Genomic DNA, 25,172 nt, shown 5'->3' with positions numbered 1-25,172 from the left:
TCCCGAGAAAACGACTTCCCGTACCCGCCTAAAATATAGCTGATGTTACACGGGGATAGTGAGAGAATTTCATCAATGAACTATCCTATGTATTTCCTTATGTACACTCGATTTACTCCTCTATGTTTTCCTTATGTACACTCTATGAACTCCCCTATATATTTCCTCATGTACACTTTATGAACTCACCTATGTACAGTCTATGTACTCCCCTATGTATTTCCTTGTGTAAACTCTATGTATTCACCTATGTATTTCCTTATGTACACTTTATGACTGATACTAAGTCAGATCACACGATGAGTGTAGATGCTCTCATGTAAGGCAGAAGAAATAAAAGAAATAAATTTAAATTATATTTTATTTATGAAATCAGTCAGTTATTTAAAATTATTTAAAGTCATTTGGCACTCTACTAAATAATATGGCGATACAATCAATAACGGGAACGAAGGCTCTGACTTACATTCATTTTCCGTCTTAAAGTAAAACTGACACTGAACAATTAAACAAAGAAATGAGTACAAACATTATTATCACATGGATTCGGTGATACCATTAAATAAGCGTATTTATATTATGTACACGAGACGGATACACAATGATTTACCAATTCAGTCAGAGCTTCAACAATTTTGCTTTAAAGTTTGACCTTAAAATAATTCACTGTTACACAATATTTACATACACATTGTTTATTAAAGATATTTATATGTATTCTATTTACAAACTTTATTTACACCGAGGTTTAACACGTTGAAGCTGTAATTTATAGGTAATATGATACAGGTGTCCAAGGCCCGATTGTCAAAACTTTGTGGATACTGAATATCCCAATGTTAGATTAAGATTACCAGCTTCAATTGACGATGAACAACACCGCCTGTTATAAACCACACATGTATGTTGTGAATACATTTTGTATAAAACCTTCAAAATAGTTCGTACCGAGTTATGTTTATTATTCACGATATTGTTTTTTTTTATTATTATTTAACTTATACACAATGTATCCACCACATAGGCATTTAATATGAAAACATATAAACAATATATGGCAAGAAGTATAGAGACCTTGATACAAGATCACAACAATTATTTTACAAAATATAAAACTATATTTATTACTATTTACATTCTAAATATCCTAACACATTAAACGTATTCTTCTGACGGCTTTGGAGTGCCGTTCTGCAGTCTTAGCGAGGAAGACATTCTCCCATTCACAGAGTCGGGTAATTCAGCTATGTCCTTAAATACATCAATCATACTTTCAAAATTTGGTCCCCAGTTGAACAGATCGAGTGCAGCCGGGCCCCAGCCGAGTGCGGCTGAAGCGGGGGAACCATTTGCCTGTCGGTACAGTGCTGAGCTAACGTGCGGGGCCAGATCATCATCAGATGCGACTAGAGTGCTTAGTGACCCTCGGAACGATGAATCAAAACTTTCATACGGTGGTGGCAGAATAGGCTTTTTAGGATTGCTTCCACTACTAACATTTTGTCTTCTAACATCTTCTAGCTTATCGGCATTTATACTATTGTTGTCATATTCTATTTCTGAGCAAGTAAAACTATCGTTCCCACTTTCATCATCTGAACCTGTGGAACTTCTGTTATCGTCTGGCGGTGAGTGATGTCTGTGTGACATATGGTGACCGACTCCTCCACCCCGAGGGGCTTCACTTGAACTTGAAACTGCATCTAATGTGGACACTAAACTAGAAGTCCGTTGCCTTGCATTCATTCTTTCTATTTCCTCAGCTGTGAGCCCTACTGCACCTGAGCCAACAGACACTACTTGCGGAACTTGTGGAGGGGCGCTGGGGGTTTTTCTGCCTGCTGATGAGCTTTGCCCACTCAGTTGTGACATGACAGGGCTATTCAAACTTCTTTCGCTGTTACTATGCAAGGCATCTTTGCCCACGCCCCCAGAACTTGATGTTGTTGCTAATAAAGCACTCTGCAGCGGTTTACCAGAAATATCATGAAGAGTTAAGATTCGAGGCTGCTGACTCAATTCGCTGCTTGGAGATAAACGTGCTAATGGTGTTGTTTGATGTTGTCTTGGCTGCGGCGGCGGCTGGGCTGCCTGCGGTACGCGTGATGGATAACCACTGGGATGATGCGGTGAGTGACGATGCTGAGGAGTTTGATGTTTATGGTGGTAGCCTGCAATCGGTGGTGGAGTAGCTTTGTATTTTCTAACACCTGCTGCCTCTCGGAATCCTTTGTAATGATAAACAATGTCTATGTCAGAAGGCGCTATTGAGCTAGCGTTTTCTAGATCGTAGTGTTCGGGAACTTCAGAATTTAAATCCATACCACTTGGGTGGTCATGAGTATGGTGGGAGGTATTTGTTGATGGCGGTGGAGGTGGGTGGTGGTCTTCACGGAGAGCCGGACTTTTCCCAACAACTTCGCGCTCTATGATGTCAGGTCGCTGTGGTCTTGGTGGATCAATGTTCATTATTTCTCTATCTTTGTATTTCTTTGAAAGTAGTTCGGGACCAACGATGTGGCCTACATTGCGCGTTATATCTGCATTCTCTGACATATAGCTATTGAGACTGGTATCATTATTGTGAAGATTTCTGTTCATTAGGCTGTCATTTGTGCCAGCTATAAGATTTGGTGCGTTTAACATAGCAGGGCCTCCGTTCTGCTTGGAGTGTACAATATTACCTTTTGTTGCAGATCCATTACCTTTTTCTTTTTTCTGCTTACGAAGTCTATAAAAGATGATCGAAACCGAGATTGCGACTAATAAAATGACGAAGAACACAATTACAAGTGTTATGCCAATGCGTAGTGGATGATTTTGAGCTGCACCAACACCAAAGGCACTGTGACATCCGTTTAATATTTTGCCTCTGTGGACTGTCTCTTTGAATATGCTGCCATTGCCACTGAATGGTTGAATTTCATTGTTTATTGAGAAATTAGCCAAGCATCCCTCAAATTTGTTTTGGCTTGATGTAGTTACCCATTCATGTTTAACTCCTCCAATCGATATGACAGTCAAATATGGATCTAAAAAGTCGTGTACTCCAGCGGCATCAAGTTCTTCTCCGACATTTTTGTCATCAACAAGCAGGCGAATACTTCTTCCAACTGACACCAAAGTAATGTTATGCCAGTTTCCATCCGACACGTCATTTTGCTCTGATTGACTCATATTTACAACAGTATTCTGTTTTGATGTGTAACAGACCTTTCCTTCCAGAAGTTCGATAACAGTGTAATATTTATCAGTTGCTGAATAAAATAGGACACCATCTTTTCTGTGTGTCCTAAAAAAGAATGACAAACTTTTTGCTGGGCTGTTGACTTTAGGTATTACTTTGCCTGATGTTTTGCTATTTTTCTTCGCCCACCCGGTGTTCCCTCCATAAAAAGTCTCTAATAATTGCATTCTTCTGTGTTTTTCTGATATCGTGTAAGTTACAAATCCATTTTCAGCAACTGAAATCGATTGCAGTGAAAGTCCACAATCAGAAGATATTAACCCACCTTTGCACTTGCACAAATTAGCCTTCCACCTATCCAAACATTCTCCTGATCCACAGACATCTTTCTTGAAACAGGCGCCTTTCTCTGATCGTTCGCACTTTGGTTCCACGCCTCGTGCCTTTATGGGGTTAGTTAGGTTCAGCAATCGGCCGTTGATGGTGATACTGTGCATACATCCCACGAAATCATCAGAATGTATTTGTCCGGGGCGTTCCAGTACTGGGTCTGCTTTGTGTAGGCCACCGATGAGTAAAGGTTCGTTGTTAAAGTTCAAGGTTCTGAAAATACAAAGATTTAGAATGTTTAGTGTCATTTTTTTACCCTAATGTTTTATCATAATGAAAATTGGGACAAAGAAAGATTATTATAACTTAAGGAGAAGACTAATAAAAAAAATGTACAAATAATAACAATTATATACATACCCAGCCTGTCCAGTATCATCATCGTAACATGAATCGTCACCAGGGTCGCATTCAGTACAGACATCTCCATGATCAGTACAAGACGCTATACTCAGTGAAATCACTCGCCCATTTCTGGTCGCAGTGAGTTTGTACCAGCTACCATCAGCTAAGTTGGTTTTAGGATTCATTATGGCGACTGAAGTAATGGATGTTCTAGCGCCACCAAATGAAAACACTGGCTTTCCTCCCAACAGCTCGATGGCTATAAAATCTGATCTTCCACCAGTCTGCCCACCGTAATTGTACAGCAGTAAAGCATCGGGTTTCGTAGTAGCGAATATTACTGTTATATCGTTGGTAGACGCATCAAGAGATGGGAATTGCATGTAAGATAGTTCACCAAATCCGAATGTTGTACTTTCACAGTGTGTTCCATAGCGTCCATTTGTACAACTACATTTATATCCAGGCTTCAAACTTATGCATATTCCTCCGTGCATACAGGGATTTGGACGACACGAATCAACTAAGGCTTCACAGTGATTACCACGATATCCAGGGCGACATAGGCAAAAGAATGAGTTTCTGTCAGCGCTTTCTTTACATGAACCACCATTCTTACATGGATTACTGCTACACACATCGTCTCTTTCCATCTCACAAGTTTTACCATCTCTGCGAGCTGGACAAGTGCATGTGAAATCGTGACCTTGTTTTCGACATATTCCACCAAAACGACAAGGATTTGGTGAACACGGATCTTGACGCTTTTCACAATTGCCTCCTATGAAACCGTCCGTACAGTGACAAGTGTATTCGTGTCTAACAAAAGGTGATGATAATATAAGAGATGGGCTCTCTATAATTTTGGTATCATCTAATACTCGTATCGAATCTGTACAAAGGCCATCATTTTTGCATTGTTGAGAAGCGCACGGGAAGTAGGCTATAATTATTTGGCTTTTTAATAATTTTGTTATTTGAAACTCTTTAGCTTTTAAATATTTTTCGGTCATTTCTCTTTTCCAAATTGAGTGATTACCTTTAGTGGCTATCGTCAAATCTAAGTTTCCGTCGACTTCATTGATGCTGTACAAGTAAATACTTTCTTTGCTTTTCAGCCCTTCTTTTAGAATTTCCAGTAAACTCCGGTAGTAATGAGTTAAAAAGTTTGATGCTGTCATATTCAATATTCTCAATGTGTTGGATTGTTCAACAGTATTATTATCAAATGAAAAATATTCCACGCTTATTGAAGATATGACATCTCTATGCACGCCATCATTTCCTGATACCGAAAACGAATATCCTTGCCCTGGTTTAACAGCGTTGGTGTATAGGTTGCAACCAGATCTAATACTAAGAAGTGAGAGAGTGTTTTCCGATGTAGACTCCTTGATAATCTTACATCTGTAATCTCCTGTGATGTCTGGGTCGTTTGGTTTCACGTCAGCAATCTTACCACGAGGCACTTTGTTATTAAAAGCAAAGACTATAACGTGAGCTGATCTCGGAGTTGGTGGATTATCGTTCCTGTCTAATACCTTAATAAATATTGTATAATTTGATTTCATAACCGGATTGCCGCTATCTTCTATTTGTATCACAACTTCAAGGGTGGGTGTCAATTCTCTATCTATTTTCTTTGTCGTCACTAGTACGCCCGTATGCTTGTGAACCCTTACATAACTTTGATGTCTTCCTCCGACAACAGCATATGAGAAAGGAGCTCCATTCGGAGGTAAATCAGGATCTTTAGCAGAAAGCGTTGCAATGCTAGTATTTGGTGGTTCGTTCTCGTAAACAGATCCCTCGAAACTTGCAGTATCAAATATGGGTCCATTGTCATTTATATCTGACAAAGTTATTTTCACAGTAGCTGTACCAGTTTGTGGTGGCACTCCAGTATCAATGGCACCAACTATAAGTGTGTACATAGGTAAAGTTTCTCTATCTAACTGCCGTACAACCTCAATTTCTCCAGTTTGAGGATCTATTTTGAAATCCTGATTAGTATTTCCTCCTATTATGGAGAAGCTAAATTGGTTATTTTGCGGGCGTACATCTTTGTCTACTGCTTTAACTTGAATTACTTCCTGTCCAATGCTTGCACCTTCGGAAACTGTAGCCTCGTAATAGTGGCGTAAAAATTCAGGTGGATCATTGCCATCTTGAATAGATATGATAACTTGTGCCTCATCAGTATCATTTCCGCGTATTCCACCAGAATTTTTCGCTAGAACTGTTAATACGACTCGGTTTTGAGTTTCTCTGTCTAAATACCGTGCTACTCGAATCACGCCTGTTTGGGAATTAATACTGAAGCCCTTGTCATTGCTTGAGCCCACGAATAAGTAGTATATTATTCCATCATCTCCACTATCTTGGTCCGTAGCTTGAATAACACCAACATTAGCACCGACTTCTGCAGATTCTGATACATCAAAATGAAATACGGGTTGTTTAAATTTGGGATAATATTCATTTACACCTGTTATGTAAACTATTACTTCAGTAGTATTACGCATAATTGAGTCAGGATTTTCAGCTCTAATCTCTAAAGTGTAAACTCGTTTTTCTTCATAATCGAATACTTCTTTAGAAAATATTTCTCCAGTGTTGACATCTATGTGGAATAACGAAGCCATGTCATTGTTGATAAAGTATTTGATGATTGCGTTTTTCGGAGAATCAATATCAACAGCTGTTACTTTGTATATAAAACTGTTGACAGGAGAGTTTTCTGGTAAATACGCAGTATATCTTGTTTGGTTGAATTGAGGAGAGTTGTCATTGATGTCGGTCAATATTATTGTAAGTGTGGCAATAGCTTCTTTTGACTTGAAGCCAAGATCCTTTGCTGTAATATTTAGTCTGTACTCTTGGATAGTATCGAAATCAAGTGGACGCAATATACTGATGGCTCCGGATATCGGATGAATTTGGAATTCTTCTCCAGCATTTCCAGATGAGATGGAATATCGGACAATCCCATTAGGGCCTTCATCTTCGTCACTTGCTCTTACAGTAAGAATTGATGCGCCTACTGGTTCGTTTTCAGGTACAATTACCTGATAGCTTAGAGCTGTGAATTTAGGGCTGTGCATATTTTCGCCTGTCACAACGAATATCACAGTGGTTTCATCAGATTGTGGAGGAACACCACGATCTACAGCTTTTATTTTTAGTTCGTAGTATTGGCCAAGGTAGTAGAATTGTTTGCTCACGATAATCCAGCCACTTCTTTTGTCTATGGTCAAGTATGCAGTGCCGTTACCACCTGATACATAATATTCTACTTCTGCATTTATACCAAAGTCCATATTATCTTCAGCAGTTAGTTTTATGATTCTTTCTCCTGACGTGGCATCTTTGGGTACAGGTACAAACTTTTCATGATCTTTGAACTTCGGTGCATTATTGTTAGCGTCAACTACATTTATTGTCACTAAGCACTCAGATGACATAGGAGGTTTTCCGTTGTCAGTAGCTACAACGACAACAGAATAAGTGTTTTCAGGTGATGAATTGATCGAGGTTCTTTTATAATTCATCTTGAATTTACTAAGAATTTCTCCGGTAGCAGGATCAATAGAAAATAAGTCAGATGGTTGTTGTAATGAGTAAGATATTATTGAATTAGGACCTTGTTTGTCTCTATCAGTAGCAATGACTTGTCCAACAAAACTATTTTTCTGTTGCAACTCCGGAAAGTTGAAGCTGTAATATGAATATTCGAATTCAGGGGCATTATCATTTTGATCTTGTATTGTGATTGTCAACGGTGTTTCAGAACGCCAAGCTCCATCAGTTGCAGCTACTTTCAGAATGTACTCATCTTGTAATTCTCTATCAAGAGGCCTCGCAACTGTAACGTTTCCACTTACAGGGTCGATAATAAACTTTTGACCTGGATTTTCGACAAAAGTGTACGTTGCGTTCGCGTTTGGGCCAGTGTCCAGATCAGAACTTGTGACCCTTATGACGAATGATCCGATTTCCGCATTTTCTGTTACATTGACACTAAACAACCGCGTAAATCGTGGTGGGTTATCATTTTTATCTAACACGGTTACAATAACTGTCGATGTCCCTGTGAGTTGAGGTACTCCATGATCCACAGCCTCTACAATCAGTTCATAAAACGGAATCGACTCTCTATCCAAAGCTATGTTGGTATAAATTTCTCCGATTTCAGGGTCTATTCTAAATGTTTCATCGCAGTCATTGAGCAATTTAAAAGATATTCTGCCGTTTTCATTAGAATCATCATCATGTGCGTCTATTTTAATGACCAGTTGTGGTGGGTATTCTTCTTCTAATACAGTTGCATTGTATAAAGCATTTTCAATAACTGGCGGATTGTCATTTGCATCTGTTACTTTAATTTCGATTTCAATAAATGATTTTAGTGGAGGGTTATCAGAATCTCTTACTTCAAACCAAACTTCATACAAAGGCATTGTTTCATAGTCAAGCCCTTTTCCAGTTATAAAGACTTCACCGCTCATAGGTTCTACTCTCAAAGCGTCTCCAACATTTCCACCGGCAATGCCATATTGCAGTAAGCCAGTTGGACCCTTTTTTGGAGATGTAGCTGACAATCTTGTTACCAAAACTCCCTCCGGTGTATCTTCGGAGAATGTAAAAGTTAATTTATTTGTTACTGTAAATTTCGGGAAATTCTTGACTGATTTGGGTATTAGAATCAACTCAGCTGTACTTTGTTTTGGAATTTCCCCGCTGTCCGTCGCTATTATTAGCAAGTTAAAAGTAGATCCACTTTTATCCTTAAACTTCATAAGGTTTTCATTGGCTTTGATAACTCCGGTTTCTCTATTAATTGTGAACAAATTTTGATGTTCGCCTTTTAAATCATAAACAATCTTTTTGTTTAGTCCAATATCGTTATCGCTGGCTTTAACTCCAAAAACGAAATCACCTTTGACGGTTCGATCGGATATATGAGCTTCGTATACTGGATGTGCAAATGTCGGTGTATTATCGTTTTCGTCTTCTACTATTATTGTGAGATTAGCTGTAGCAGTTCTTGGATCAGTAGTTGACGAATCTTGCGCCATTATAATCAGGTAATAAACATCCCAGTCTTCCCGGTCTAACGTGGCATTTGTTGAAATAACACCTGTCGCAGAGTCGATTTGAAATCTTTCAGATTTATCTCCTAGAAGGCTGTATCTTATTTTCGCATTGTTCCCAACATCTTTGTCGGTAGCTTTAGGACTAAGAATCACAGTTCCAGCTGGTAAATTTTCTTTCACGTTTGTTCTATAACTTTGTCTTTCAAAATCAGGGCTATTGTCATTTACATCCTGAACCACGATTTTTACTGTCCCGGATCCAGTTAGTGGAGGTGAACCTGCAATTTAATAAAAGTAATTAAAACATATCTTAGCATTAAGTAATTAATAACGTATTATTGTAGCTGTTGTTTTCCATGTTTGGTTCAAATAATTCCCTATATTATTAATTGTATATAGTTTTAAAAATATATGTTGCCAATAAAGCTTATTTGAATTTAAAGTATATAATCACTCAGTTACTTACCAGTATCCATTGCTACGAGTGCTAAGGTATATTCATCCTGTGCTTCACGATCTAATGTTCTTAACAAGGAAATTTGCCCAGACGAAGCATTTATTTTGAAAAGATCTGCATCGCCTTCCTTTATGAAATAGCGGACTTGATTATTAAATGGAGGTGAATCAGCGTCATAAGCATGAATTGTTATTATGTACCCGCCGTTGGGAGGAATTACATTTTCCATTACGTACGCTAAGTACGGTGAATCAAGGAACGTGGGTGGGTTATCGTTTATGTCTTGAATTGAAATAGATAATTCAGCCGTATCGAATCTGACATCGTCTTTAGCACAGTCTTCAGCTCTTATTGTGAGCATGTAACGGCATTTTCTCTCAAAATTAAGATTTTTGGCAACTCTGACGATCCCAGTGTCTTCACTTATACTGAAATCTCTATTTTCATCGCCCGATGCAATCGAATATCTCACTCTACCATTTGCACCTTCATCGATATCTGTAGCAGAGACCTGTAAAACACAATTACCACAGTTAATTCCTGTAATCAAATAGTTGGTCAACTATTTTACTTATAAGTTTTTAAAAATTTTGCATTGTAAATTGTTAGTGTACTTACTTGTAAGACGCTTGCTCCAATACTTGCATTTTCTGGTACAGAGGCACTGTATTGCTTTGGATCAAAAACTGGACTGTTATCATTCTCGTCCAAAATATTTATTTTAATTTTTGATTTTGTTACATTAGGTGGATCGCCTCTGTCCTTAGCCGTGACAGTTATCGTATAACTTGCCTTTAATTCTCTGTCAAGTTTTCCCGTTGCTCTTAAAATACCATCAACATTGCCCAAAGAGAAATAACCATTGATTTCTGGATCTGGGGTCATAAAATATTCCACATATCCATTTCTACCTTCATCTTTGTCGACAGCTTTTATGGTCATTACGACTGTATTCAATGGAATATTTTCGGAAACTGTTGTTATATTGGGTGTAACAAACTCAGGTGCCATGTCATTGACATCCTTTAGTTGTATGGTTACCTGTAACAATAAAACAATGTCATAAAAATGTGTGAAAACGAAGCATACAAACATAATAAAAGTAAGTTAAATGAAACAAAAATCATCTCAGTTGGGATACATTTACGGATCAATGGAATATTAAAGTGGCCGGATGTAGTATCAATTGAATTTTATTATGTTTTTCGTAAATAGCATCTTGCATTTCTTAGAAAGTTAATACAAGTAAAATAATAAAGCAAAACGCATCCTATGCTTCCGTCTGCGCTCATCAGAGGCATATTGTGGAATCCAACAATAGACACACTTAACAATAGCTCGTAATGAACGTGATTTTTAAGGGTTCGGAATTTAATATTTAACGTTAACTAAATTGCTAATAGTTTTCTATAATGTATACATTAAATCATCACTACACTTTTACTTTAGTAATATGTTTTTTTTACATAGCAAATGTGATATATATTTTTAATAATATATAATGTAATCTGGTACAGTCATCTAGTAAGAGCTTTCTAAAAGTGACACGACCCTGTTAAGGTAAATATGTCGTCCCGTGTAAACACGTTGTAAGCTGTTCGAAAGTAAATGTTAGAACATTACTTAAAAAATATGGTAATACGAATGTGCGAGACAACTTGTTTGTAAATTGTTCGTACCTATCTAGTCGATCGATGGACGGCAAACATTTCACGAGAATGCCATTATAAAAGTGTATTTTGATGACTAGGTTTAACAGCTAATTGATATTTGAATAAGAAATAGCAATTTCAATACATTTGAAAGACTAATGTGGGTCTGTTTTTTTATTTACCCCCTCCAAAAAAATAATAACTAAAGTTAGTGGTCTTACTTGGTCCTATGAAGGGAAATGTAAATAATATTTTATCTGTGGACTTGTTCACTGTTCTCAAATACAACCAAACATGATTAATAAAAAAAATCATACCTGTACAGTAGATGATAGTTGAGGTTCCGGCGGCTTCGCCATGTCTTTGGCAGTAACAACGAGGTTGTATATCGGAAGAGTTTCTCTATCCAGTAGCTTTGCGGTGTATATTGTGCCGTTTTCAGCTATACTGAAGTCCTGGCCTTCATCCCCGGAGCTGATGCTGTACGTCACTTTACCATTCATACCTGTAAGTTACAACGTAAGGTTAAAAATGAACCTTAAAATTTTAGGATAGAGACGGTAATTGCATGGTTTGGTTTTTTTTTTGGCTTTGATTTTCTTCTTTAATGATACGAATAGATTGCTACTTTACCTGTTTTGATTCCTCTGACAGCATAAAAATAAGATTTCTGTTTAAAAATAGCATATTGAACAAACTTATAAAATAAGTGTTACGTAATAAGTATTAATATTTTATTCTATAGGAATGCTGAATTACCTGAATCCAAGTCAGTGGCGCTTATGGTGACAACTGAGGAACCAATAGGGACGTCCTCTAAGATTTCGTTAGAAAAGCTCATGGGGTCGAATATTGGCGCGTTGTCGTTCAGATCAATCACGTTGACGTAAACAGTAACAGTGCCAGAGAGAGATGGATGGCCACTGTCTTGCGCTTGCGCCACCAATATGTAGTGTTGTGTCTGAAACAATTGACAATAATGGTTTGATTTTCTGTTTCTACGAGTACATGTAATGTAAAGACTGATACAATATTTCTGCTGCCGTAATAGAGTTCCGAGCTTATCGAACGACATGTATTATCAGCATTCTTAGCACCGAAGTTAATTGTAACGTTAAGTAATAAAGTCTTACAATCTTCATGAACAAAGAAAGTTAACGAAATAATATCAGAAGTAACATCAAGGAAAGCTGTCCCCGAAAACAAAGCATTGCAAATGTGGCGAGATACGACGGTAACATTTTACGAATGACGGCGGCATTCAGATTTTCCATATAATAGGACACCGAAGCTTCCCAGCTATGACAAGCTCCCTCATTCGCGGATGGTGAAGCGAGATGGCGATTTAAAAAACAAGTAGTGGTCGCGGAATCCGGCTCGGGGATGTTTTGCGGACGGCCGCTTTGTCAGACATTGTTCGAGCCTTAATTTCGATGGCGGATCGAGCGGGCAAATGCCGAATATGATGCGCGACGCGAAAAAACTGTACCGGGATGAAATTAGCAGCTCTCTAGCGGGGTACGCGGAATTGGCGGGCGGTCGAGAACGAATGTACCCAGCGAATTGTTTTTACTAATTAGCGGGGCCGGCCGACTTGATGAGTCCAGTGCGGCGCGGATGGCTCGCGAACCCCGCTCTTATGTACCGCGCAGGAGACACGTATCCGGGCTCACTGGCCCAGCCACATACGCACGGCGCACCTAACGAGAAGATCATTTTTAAAAACAATGGAACGAGTTTCTTTTAGCCCCGGACTGAAAAAGTGTCTGCTACATTGTTGATGGTACGGGGACGCCACGGGAGCTAAGTAGGCTACCTAGTGACTGACATCCTGAACCCGTTGAAGTGAATCGCATTTTGGATATCAATAAAGACAGGAAAGAATGTTATTTATTTATTTATTTATTATTATCTCAAACACTTGGAGGCCGTGACCTGAAATTTATCCGGATAATACCGGCGAAGCACTCAAAATAAACTGTATACTAATCGGCCAAGAGTTTGAGTTTACCTATGTAAAGCCAAATAGATTTTTAAGATCAATTTGCAAGTTTTTGAATTACGTGCCTACGTCGATAACATTCATCTTCTTAGTAAGTATTTGTTTGAAATGTTTTAGAAAGATTGCGCATAAATGTAGAATCCCCTCCTACCTAATACCGAAAATTACAAAACGACCTTTGATTTATGTCCATAGAAAATTTAACGACTTGTTTGTCATTTTACTACAGCATTGATGAGTACAATAAGGCGGGTGTGACGAGTTGCCGCAAAAACATGTTAAATAGCCTTTATGCTGGGCTTGTGAAAATAAAAAAAAGCTTTAGTGCACATAGCATACTTGAAGTTTAAGGCGCACTTGGCTTTGTTCAATCACGGCGTTTTTTATGATTGTTCAGTTAACATGCAAATGTTAAGGAATGCGATAGCTGCCGTCTACAGAGTTAAACGTACACTTTGCAAACAGCTTTTCAGATTTGTTTTACAACGGTACAACGAACATTATGTCATTTTATTTATTTGAACAATGGTTCTTGTAATTGAATTGTAGTTCCTTCAAAACAAAGTAACACAAACACTTAGGTAGGTAAGTACTTAACAATATCTTTAGCTAGAGTCTAAAGAATCAGTTGCGACAATAAACACGTCTTTTTCGTGTATTCTCTTGATGCAAAGCTATGTTTAATTCGCTTCATGAAATTATTTCACTTAACTGAAGATGTTTAACATGAACACGTATTGTGTGACTGTAGTTGAGTAATATGACATAAAAACCATTTCTTAATATGTATAGCCATCTCAGATCGTAATCACTGTGAAAACTCGAGCGAGCGTCCTTTAATAACTTATTTAATTAGCATTCTAGTATATTCAAGTTACACTGAATAAGTAAGTAATGGTAGTTTCAATAAGAATTATTTATACAAAGTAAGCTTACATTATGATTCGGCACGCTAGCCGGACTTCATATTAAATACCTACCCTAGTAGCCTGAAGGCAATATTGTCCTTCGTTCTTAAATTGCGTATATTATCTACAACATGCAATATTTTTCATGGACCATAATAAATTTTACTCAGTTCTGTTATTTTTGCGAAAAAAGTTAATGTCTTGTGTCCGAACACTATTGGTATGAAGATTATCATGCAGATAAACTGATAAATGTGAAATAGCTGATCATAAATTAAGGTTAAACAAAAAAGTGCTTTATTTATTTGTAATTAGCCTCCAGCAGCTATTTATGTGAATATTCTCTTTTATAACGTAAAGGCCACGAAAATTGCGAATGAACTAAATTATCTTATCTTGGTTAGTAAATAGAACGCACATTTGTAAAAGCTTTATATGGTATCTACACGTTTCACGTAGGTACATATATACTTGTCCTAGGTGGGAGATAATTTTATGCTACTGAATTTGTGTTTTTTAAAACAATAAGATTTTTTATTACTTCAATAATATTTTAAGTAGGTAACTAATCTGACCATAAACCGCTGAGCATTTTACGGCCATCCAAGAAGTTTAATCACATTTTTACGTGAGATGTAAACCTTGGTTTAAGGTATCTTCTATTAACAATAACTAAACTGATAATCTTATTTAGGAGTACTTAAAAAAGTGACGTCGCGGTGAGGCTGGCCGGTCATTGCCCCCATCAAGATCTATGTTACGATAATTCTTTTAACCGCAATGTATGGCCGCGAGCTGTAAGGGGCTGGCACATGTAAATCGGTACAAAACACTATAAATAGTTATCCACTTAAAAATTGCAAGGTTCATAAAATTATTATGAAATGCAACCGACGCCGACGCGGTGAGCGATGCATGTCAGAGATATTTATTGAAAGGCATCTATGGCCATCAACATAAATCGACGTAAAAATAGATTACTACTCAAAAAGAAAAGTAAATACGTTAGAATAATTTGATACATTGATGATACAATAAACGTGATTGACATGAATTTCTTTTACTGTCTTAACAATCAAATGCAGTTCAAATATCTTTTGTTTCAAGACATTACCAACGGAACTCCATTCATGAATTTTAACGTACCTCAAATCAGTTAAGTTAAGCTATTTAAGGATTATCGCTCATACCTCATACCTACATAAATTACTCGTAAGATTCATATCAATTAGTTAAGCTGATGTTAAGTCTGGTAAAAATAACTTAGATACCATCTAAGTTAATAGCCATATTTAGAAAACTTCCGGAAAATAATTACCAGCGCTATGTACTATAAGTGCCATGGACGGACTCATCACCGTGCCACAAAGTAATCCTTCTAAAGCCATACAACAAGAGAGGGCTCATCAACGATGCGCCAATTTTCAATATTGTTGTATGGAATATCCAGATGAATATATAAATATTTTATGACTTCGGCTTCGGCGCAACTCATTTGCACCCATACAAAGCCTTCAACAATGTTACGTGCGGACAACGTTTATGAATTTAAAATCTTTACTAGCAGTGTGTTGCAGTCGTAAATTATCCTAAAGTAGACGAGCAAAGATACCATCGTCATTATTCGTAGTAATTTGATAAAAAAAAAACTGCGATGAAACTTCGAATAGGTATTATGTTGAAAGCTTGAGTCGGCTACGACTTGGAATACTATCCACGAAACTATCAAGTCAAATCAAAGCGCAGTTTTTTAACAACAAAGTATAATGTTGTATTTAATTTGAATCTAGCATGGTTTCATTCAACCAAATTATACCAACAACATTTTGGATAGCAAGCATTTTAATCAAAGTTCTCGTACTTCTTCTACATTAATAACTCTTAAAGGTAAACCTGTGAATTATTCATCATTTTTTATCAGTCGAGTAAGTATTATCTTGTACCAACATACAAATGTTTTTAAATAAGAACAGATTAAATTGATTGTACCTTAACTTCAAGAGTGTAGGTCGCATGCCTTCGTTACAGCACATTTACAATTTACCGACACGATTAATTAAGCTTTAATTAATTCCGTATTTACACAAGCAAATGTTTCAAAATAAAAATCTTGAAATGAAATAACAACTACCTGATACAATTGTTATTTATTGCCGACGAGCAATCAACGATTGGATTGGAATCAATCAGACTATTTTAGTACATGGAAGGGCAACTTCATACGTGTAACTGGGTGCTGGGGTCCAGCCGATGAATATGTACTTTAACACTTCTCATTACAGCTCAAACTTCGAACGAGGGTTCCTCAAATCATTATTCGCAAAAATTGCAAATGTACTATTTAAAATAGGTTTTTGTCCGCCCCTGTATGCCAAGGTCTAGGAGCCCGTTCAATCAGCTTCGTTTTTTGATCCTGCGCAAACGTTCTCCACGGTAATCACTTAATCTATTTTAAGTGTTTTTAATTGCACATTTCGTTCGTTTTTACGAGGATGTCGCGCCACTTTACGAGTGTTTATAAACTTATGCCTGAGTATCTCGGTGCAGCGGCGTGCCCGCTGTGAGGTTATTGTCAATGTACATTTACTACTCAATCGTTTTAAAGCCCAATTAACATTTGCTGTCATTTTATTTTCGGTTCGGTTCGTCGAGACTTGAGCAATAAGCATGCGTAACGTATTTTATATACGTGACCTTAATCTCTGTCTTATCTTTGAGGTTTTTTCTTTTGCTATCTTATGGTGTGCTGGTGTATGAAGGTTTCTAATAAAGAAACCGTTATTCTACTAATGAATGCCCACAAAACCGACTTTGTGTCTAATCGACTCATGTCATTAATTTCTATTTCAGTACGTTTTAAGTGCACTCAAAATTTATAAGTAAGTCTTACCTCTTCGTAATCCAGTCTTGCTGTCAAAGTGAACACCCCTGTCTGAGGGTTGAGCGAGAACACGTCATTAGCCCAGTCCGAGATGACGGTGTAGGTGAGCTGAGCGTTTGGTCCTGAATCGGGGTCAATGGCCGCAACTGTGCCAACCATAGCCCCTCTCGCAGCGTTTTCGGCAATGTCGAAAGAGTAAGCACTCTCCTTGAACACGGGCGGGTTGTCATTCGTGTCCGTTACCTGAAAATTACATGGACACATGGAGGTACGAAAATAAACATGGCAACGATGAATTATGTTAATAGGGTTGTGTCAGAACATAGCTTATGATAACTTAATTAAATCGTAAATAAGATGCAGAAAAGTGCTTAGATATGGTAAACAGAATGTAAAAGGCTCAATGATTAGTTAATCGGTGGTCATCCGTCGCCCGGACAACTGGATGTAGACACCACGATAAGAACTCTACTGATTTGAGCCGACGACGAGGCAATGGACTGACATGCAGATGTTTGAATTCATGTACAGTCGCCAACAAAAAGCTCCAAGAAAATAAAAGTATCAGTTCAAATTCAAGCGAAGCCTTATAAAATATTTTCTGTTTTATATCTACCAAAACAAAACCAACAATTTTTAATGTTTACTAATTAAATATAGTGTGATATAAAAAGTTCAGGCATATTTACAATAAAAGGTCTGTATCCAATACTAGTTTTGACTCAGTCAGCTTTCAGCTCTAGGCTCTAACAAAATAAATAAGTAGTAACGAATAATTGTGCTAGCAAATAACCGTAAAATATTATGAGAAACATAATTTTAAAGCTACTTATTTTTTATAACATTTTTACTAGTTTTTAAGTGTCCGTACAACACTATAATGTCGGAGTAAACCGCCGAAGTGCTTCTGTTAACGGGTGTACTCCTTATGTTACAAGATCTAAGTGTGTTTATTACGGGCGTACGTAATGCGAGTTTCCTCATATAAAATACAACAAACCTGAACAACAACTGTTACATCCGTGAACTGGATGCCGTCGTCGGCTCTCACGATTATCTGGTACTCAGAAGTCGTTTCCCTGTCTAGAGGGTCTTTGAGCGTGAGGAGGCCGGAGTGGGGGTCGAGAGAGAAGGGCGTGGGCTCGTCGTTCTGTATGCTGTACGTGATGCTGCCGATGGAGTCCGGGTCCTCGGCAGCGACGGTAGCGATGCGCTGTCCCGGGGCCATGTCCTCCGATGCCAAATAAGCAGGCGGTATGTTCTTGAACTCCGGAGGGCTGTCGTTCTTGTCCAATATTACGACCTCCACCTGAAATAGATTTAAAACTATCAAAATGCGAATCAATTCTTTATGTATGTGATTACTATTGTGCTAAATAAATTATAGTTAGGTACTTTGGTAGAATATTAAAATAATTAAGTTAATTATGTAAATCATGACGTCCTTAATTTGGCGTGTCGCAAAAACAATGCCTTTTAAAGTAAAACAATGCAACTTAATAATAACGTATTTAAGCAACCGTCGACTCCTATAAAACAGTCGCAAGAGAAGTCTGGTGATGTTTTATTTATGAGGTTGGCACAAAATCGGCCACTTTAACACAGTATAAGAACACGAACCAAATTAATAATTCTAAAAATGCAGCCAGCGAGCGACTTGCTCGACAAATGTGTGACTGGGCTGACCGCCGCCGTCCGAGCGACGCGCCCAGCGACCGACGGGATGACAAAATACGCCTGTGGCCCTTTTATTTGATACGCTCCTACATCGATAATCGGCTAATTTATTTATTTTTCAAACTAAACTGCAGCATGTTTCAAAGCTATGCGAAAATTGTTAAACAGAATCGCTTATGTCGGATTCAAAGAAGAAATTACAATGCAGCATGTTTTCCTAACATTAGCAATTAACCTGTTCAACAAAAATATTCAACACAAGTAAAAATGAATGATCGTCATGTGTTAATTAAACAGCCACCTAATCACGCTGATTCGAAACATCATTACGTGAAGCTTCATTTCCAAATCGTAGCGGGCACATGAAGCATTATTAAAATATTTCGGACAACTTAAAAGGGTTGAATTGAAAGAAAATCAAAAATAATGTTCCGAGTAGGATGCATCGCCTTCGATGTTAGTGTCTGTGATACTAAGTGCATTCATCAATATGATTAATGGAGCAGTTTTTTTCCTTTTTTGTAATTTAAACTTTTTTTACTTATTCGGTGGGTCCCATTTTTTCATTCTTCATTTTTAAGGAGTATTTTGATGAGTTTTTGTTTGAATATTTCGCAAAGATTGATTGCATCAGAATATAATTATGTATTTATTGATCAATTTTAATGAATAACTGATAGATATTTTATTGACTTGTTTCTTATACGTTTGTACAATTACTATTTTTTACTTATTAAATGCCAAGATGGACGTAGGTACGAGGTGTTTAATTCTCGCCTGATGCAATGAGTGAGATAAGATTTATGAAGTCAGAGCAAGCTTTAGAAGCGTGGCGGTTGAACATTTACAAAAAACCATTCGAAAAGAACTCGACAAGTCAACAAAGACAGAGAAAAGTAAAAGACTAAAACGCAGCAGTATTTCGTCATTGGTACTGTGAAGCACGAAGTATTCGGGACACAATGATCGGAGCCGTCACAGATAAGAAGAGGCCGATTGTGGTGAGTTCCCTGCCCTCGGCCGGCGTGCCGCGCCGCGCCGAGCCGCGCCGCGCCGCAGCCGCGCGTGTGACGACAGCCTGCGCATTTGTTATGATGACTCAATCTTTTCTTTGTATCTGGACGAGGGTGCCGTCTAAGAAGCCTCCATTGAAAAACTATCCTGACGCCTACGATACTGAACCACGTAAGAGAAGCAGCAATTAACGTTGATTGTGTGATCTTACATCTCGAGGGAATAAATTGAAATGTGTTAATAAAATTTATTGTTCACAAAATGAGAATGCATGAGAACCGCAGGGTTCGATTGTAAACATTTGCTTTATAGTTGTGACCGTACGGGCTCCCAGCAGCTTTATGAATTTTGAATGAAGGCAATATAATACGGAAATGACAACGTTTGTACATTTAATTGTCTTATTGACGAGTGCATTCCGTCAGCGGTCCGACATACTCGACAGCTTGCGACTCGCACATAAACTCTGTAAAGTGTTATAAAATCAAACAGTATATTAAATTGTATGAGATAGCAAAATATGACTGTTGACCGCTGTCGGTAGTGGCGTGTAGCGAGCATAAACAACGAACGGTTGAACAGGCAAGCGCTACATACTTCACAACAAAAAGACTGAAAAGATTTATTATGGACAAAAAGGTTAGGTACGCGATGGGTACGCGTACGGCGGGGCTCTCAGAGCGCTAGTGGACCCCCTAGAGTTCATGTTTGAAGTAATCGATTAAGGGAAGAGAAATGACAGTACGTCGGTTTATTGGGATCGACGATTAGTCAAGTTTCGATAATTGATTGCGGTTCGCTACTAGATTAATAAGAAATATTGAATGTTTCCTTGTAGCGTGCGTGTTGAATAATGACCTGTACTTAATAGACGTAAAAAATTTACAATATCGAAACATGAACATCTTATCGGTAAAATCTATTAGGAATATAAATTGTAATATCATTTACATAATACTCAGTTGAAAAACGATTAAGTTTCTTGTGTAGTGACACCTACGAGTTCTGTAATCACTGGAATGAACAAGAACCTATGCAATTATCATAATTTACGAAAACGAATGCCGCCATTGAATGTAAGTGCTAAGGACTGAATGTTTCCGTTGTTGATAAAAATGCAGTTGCCATTAGGTGGCGGACTCATGAGGAGTATTAGGAGACGCTATCGGACAGGTACAGTTAGAACAGGTTGAGCTCAACGTAACAATGGCGCATCAGTAGCGACAGCGCCAGGATGCTCACACACCCCCCGTGCCATCATGGCAGGCGATCAACTCTCGAGGCTCTCTTTACGAAACCTTTCATAAAGGAAAATAATTCTCTTTATTGTACCTTATAGGCCAGTCCAATAGGTGCTCTGTGTAGTATTCAAATCTTGTGCCATTTATTTATTAAATCCAGTCAAATGATTATTATGCGTTTCATGCAGTTTTGGTACAGCGTGCGATGCATACTCGCTCAATGGCACTTATGAACTTGATTTATCTGCGCTATAACTTACACAGATTATTATTGAAATGGAAATTACGTGTAGAAAACGATAAATGTCCGCTATTTGTCTAATTCAAGCCTTGTACGTGAGTACAGAGAAAAACTACAGCCAGTTTACATTCCTACGATTTCCCTATTTAGTTTGAAACTTGCAAGAGAACTCACTGACTGCGGACTTGGGACGATCTTACTACATCAATTCTTTTGTGCAAATATTTTCGATTCAAAAATGTGTAAAGAACAACGAATCCATCACGTACAATAATTAATGTAAGCTCATTTTCTATATTAATATATATGATTAAAATTTTCATGTAATTATGAAAGGGATCCAGGCCAACTTGAACCGTAAGGGCTGAAGGATGACCACACAACTCTGTCGTTTTTGAAACAGTGTAATTTTACGAACATCAATCATTCAAGTCGTTTACCTCCAAATTTTACGTCACTCCCTTTATTACCTCATTCCATTTTTTAATGCAATCTCGTCTTGTGTGCAATAAAACTGTTTAAACTAAATAGAATTTGATTAACGGGACAAAAACGAACGAAGTATAAGATATCGAGATACGGATCGATTTAAAATTGAACAGAACTAGATCATAATGCTGTACAAGTATAATAAGCGAGTAAAAATATTAACATATTCTGCAGGCTTATCTTGCGGTAAAAAAGCTATTGGCTCTTATTATCGTCGCCAACTGAAATGTCAGGCGGCCATCTTACCAGCATGCTTACTATTCATTACCGACCAACTGACTTTTATTGACATTCTGCCACATACATACACATGGATTATATTAATTTCTCCAAACAAGTTTACATTTTCAGGAATAAAGCTTAAAGACCTAAAAAAACTTTGAAAACGTGTTTGTTGGTACCATCCTAGGTAGCTTTAGTAAATGATTATCATATAGTGTCAACATAACGCCAAGGACGTTCATGTATAACAAGTTCACCATGAACAAAATTAATTTCCTACCAAATATAAAATAATAAACATGTACTTAGATTGGCTATTGTTGCGCATGAGTCTAAACATTGTAAGACGTTGTAAACCGTACATAGCGCTGTAAAACATTGGACAAATCTTCAATACCGTTGGAAAATACAGTGTGTAGAGTAGATATGTAGGTAGGTATGTAGTACTAGCCGTGAGCCCGAGAGACTGAGGCTACACGAACTTATGAGTGGATGTTGTCCGCCGACGGATATGGTGGCATCGTTTAGGGCTAGACTCTATGTTTAGAGCACTTCGTGACCGCAGCGAGGCCGCTATCCCCCCGGGACTTTGCACAATTATGTTATGGTGTCAGAGATTAGTGGCCGAGAGACGCGATACTGATCTTTATTGCCTCTATTTATTTTGTGCCTATGTATTACGAGTTTGATCTATGTCTTTTTGAACGATATTCAGATATGAAAATGAGTTGGCAACGCGTAATCTTTGCTGTAAGCTAAACTTATTTTTTGTTATACCTGCTAAGTGTAGTACTATTAAAAGCAATATGTTAATATAGTTTGATAAGTTAAAAGTGAGTACGGTGCGATAATGTTTAATTTACCTAAGTCCGAGTCTGCGCTCGCGCCGTTTACCGCGTGCATTAGCATGCGGCCGCTGGGTCCGCCCACACTGGCTATCGGCCGCATCCCCACAAATATATGTAAAATATGCACAAAAGTACCCCGGATAAAGTGCACCGATAACAGGCGACGCAATTTGCATCGCCCTGAGCACATCGATCGGAACTGTTTCGGACCTATGTTTACCGAAAATAATGTCCACTACGGACCCGATTGGTCGATATACTAAATAATATATGTCTAATAATGAGCAGTAATACGTACCTCTTTACTTATACTTAATATACACAATCAAGTTCTTTATTATAAAGACAATTATTGTTAATTGGAATGACTCATCAAAACTACGTTCCTATAGAAATATTTGCAGTGTAATAAAAGTTTTTCAAACAAACCATGCACCGTTAGGTATCGATAGTTGGGTAAATATATCTGTAAATATCTTAAGTTGTTGATCTGTTTCAATGGTACCGTTGTGTTATAGCACAGATATCATGTTTAAGACAAGTAATCATGACGAATCAAATGCCTGCGCCTGCAGTTTTAAAAGTATTTTGATTGGGTAAATCGTTTCCCTCGTGCTATATGATCTTGGTGAATAACATTTATTATTATGCATGCATGCAAGGATTATACAGCTCGCGGGAAGGCACGCAGGCACCCTCAATTTCTCCTAAATTCGCCACCCGAGGGCACTATCCTCGTATTATTGCCTGATCGATAGTATAATTTCGTAATAACTACGCGAGTCTCAAATATTTTCCGAAAAACTTGTATAACAAAATGGTTCATATAATACTTGCAGTTAAAGTTCATATTGTGATGTATTTTAAATATCATATCGTATAGAAAAGCAGGACTGCAAATTCCGACAGATTTTAATGGGTTGCAGATAAGATTCAGTAAATAAAGCACTGCAAGTGGAAACGGTATTCGATATGTTAATAGGTACATACTACGGTTTTAGAATGTGCCAAACTATTTTAGATGGCAGTTTTGATATATCCCATTAAAATCTAGATAGGTACGAAATAATAGTATAACGTTATTTTGTATTTGAATGCAGTCAAAGTGAAAGCCGGAAAGTTCTGAGAGTGGTGCAGTAAACAATATTCGCCGTCTCCGAGCAAATAAATGAAGTACACGAACGAAAATCACGAGCTCTGAATTTTTCAACGTCGCTCGCGGATCGAGATCGGCGCAAGCGCAGCGGCGAACACAAAGCACTTAACGATTAACGAACTGAAACCAAATGAGAGCATATCATTTATATTTTGGGTAGATATGATTTTTACTTTTTTTCTCACTTAAATTGGTTACAAATTGCAAGTAGTATTTTATTTTCATTTCCTAGCTATTCTATTAAAAATCAGAGGATCTATCCTAGATGTTTCCACGCTTTATAGTTGATTTGCTATAACCATTTGATTCAAAATAATCTTTTGTTTCAAATCAAATCCTTTTAAAATCATCTGATATTATCTCCAATCTTCGAATGTATTAAATCGTCGACTCATCGCGATGAAAATAATAGCAATAGCAACAAAAGAATTATAATGTCTGCTGCCAAAACCGTACAATAACACCGGTCGTGGTCGCAGGTGGCTCTAGCGATTTATCGGTGGGCGATACACCGTTCGATAATGACGGGGCACTTCGCCCGACAGCGGGACGATGTCGCAACCACCTCGCCGATTTCGGTCTGCCCGTCGGTCATCTCTAACGATGGAGCGATAATTAAGATCGGACGTCGGCATTATTTACGCCCGCAGCATCCTGCCTGACCCGGGCCCGAGCCGGTCACGACTTTTTCCATGTCGGGCGAGACTATTGTTGCTTTTACTGGTGTTTAGTTTAGCTAGATCTGCTGGCTGCACGGCCGATTTGTACGTCGCGGGTTTAGCGATCGAGCGGCGACTCCGCCGTGTACTCGATGAAGTTTATGACTCCGCAGTTGAGATAAACTTATCTCTATTATATCGTGTGCTTGATGCTACTCGTTTGTAAGACTCAGTTTGGCCAATAGTGTGGAATGTTGGCATTTGCTGTGCTGTTAGCTAACAACAAACAAGTATTTGGCTAAGAACTACTCGGTGGTATCTTCATAATTTACATTGTTTGTAAGTTCATACTAATGTGGCATTGTTAGTGCGTTTATCAAGCATCTGCCGCGACACTGCTCGCCGTACTGCTTTATGATAATCTCGCTTTCAAGCTAGTGCCGTGATCTGCGCGCAGATACAACTCATCTCGACCCTTTACGTTTGCTATTAACTAATAATATTTCATTTTATGTTTTACAGTTTCTAGTTACATCTATTATGGTAGTATTTATTTACCCATATAAAATATTAGCGAGTTATTTTAGTGTTAAAGTTGGCTTTTATTGTTGTGGTTACGGAGGAAATTAAAGACCATGTTTAGGTTTATGACTCACAATTCAATTAAATGATTTGTTTAAATCTTCAATAAAAAGTACCTACATGTA

At 37.9% G+C, this 25,172-nt stretch overlaps 1 protein-coding gene across 1 annotated transcript in view; it reads right to left on the bottom strand.

Moving 5' to 3' along the window:
• Nucleotides 1-347: 347 nt before the first annotated feature.
• The window catches only part of LOC124629501 (cadherin-related tumor suppressor), a 110,762-nt gene continuing 85,937 nt past the window's right edge, over nt 348-25,172 (bottom strand). The window contains exons 2-9 of the mRNA XM_047162889.1: nt 17,919-18,227; nt 16,928-17,161; nt 11,887-12,088; nt 11,445-11,632; nt 10,094-10,516; nt 9,485-9,986; nt 3,938-9,296; nt 348-3,790 (exon numbers count right to left, since the gene is read on the bottom strand). Of these exons, the coding sequence (XP_047018845.1) occupies nt 1,156-3,790; nt 3,938-9,296; nt 9,485-9,986; nt 10,094-10,516; nt 11,445-11,632; nt 11,887-12,088; nt 16,928-17,161; nt 17,919-18,227 (9,852 nt within the window). The 3' untranslated portion in view covers nt 348-1,155. The remainder of the gene's footprint in view (nt 3,791-3,937; nt 9,297-9,484; nt 9,987-10,093; nt 10,517-11,444; nt 11,633-11,886; nt 12,089-16,927; nt 17,162-17,918; nt 18,228-25,172) is intronic.

This window comes from Helicoverpa zea, chromosome 4 (genome assembly GCF_022581195.2).
Source record: "Helicoverpa zea isolate HzStark_Cry1AcR chromosome 4, ilHelZeax1.1, whole genome shotgun sequence".
NCBI lineage: Eukaryota > Metazoa > Arthropoda > Insecta > Lepidoptera > Noctuidae > Helicoverpa > Helicoverpa zea.
This window is presented reverse-complemented; position numbering and strand designations above follow the sequence as displayed.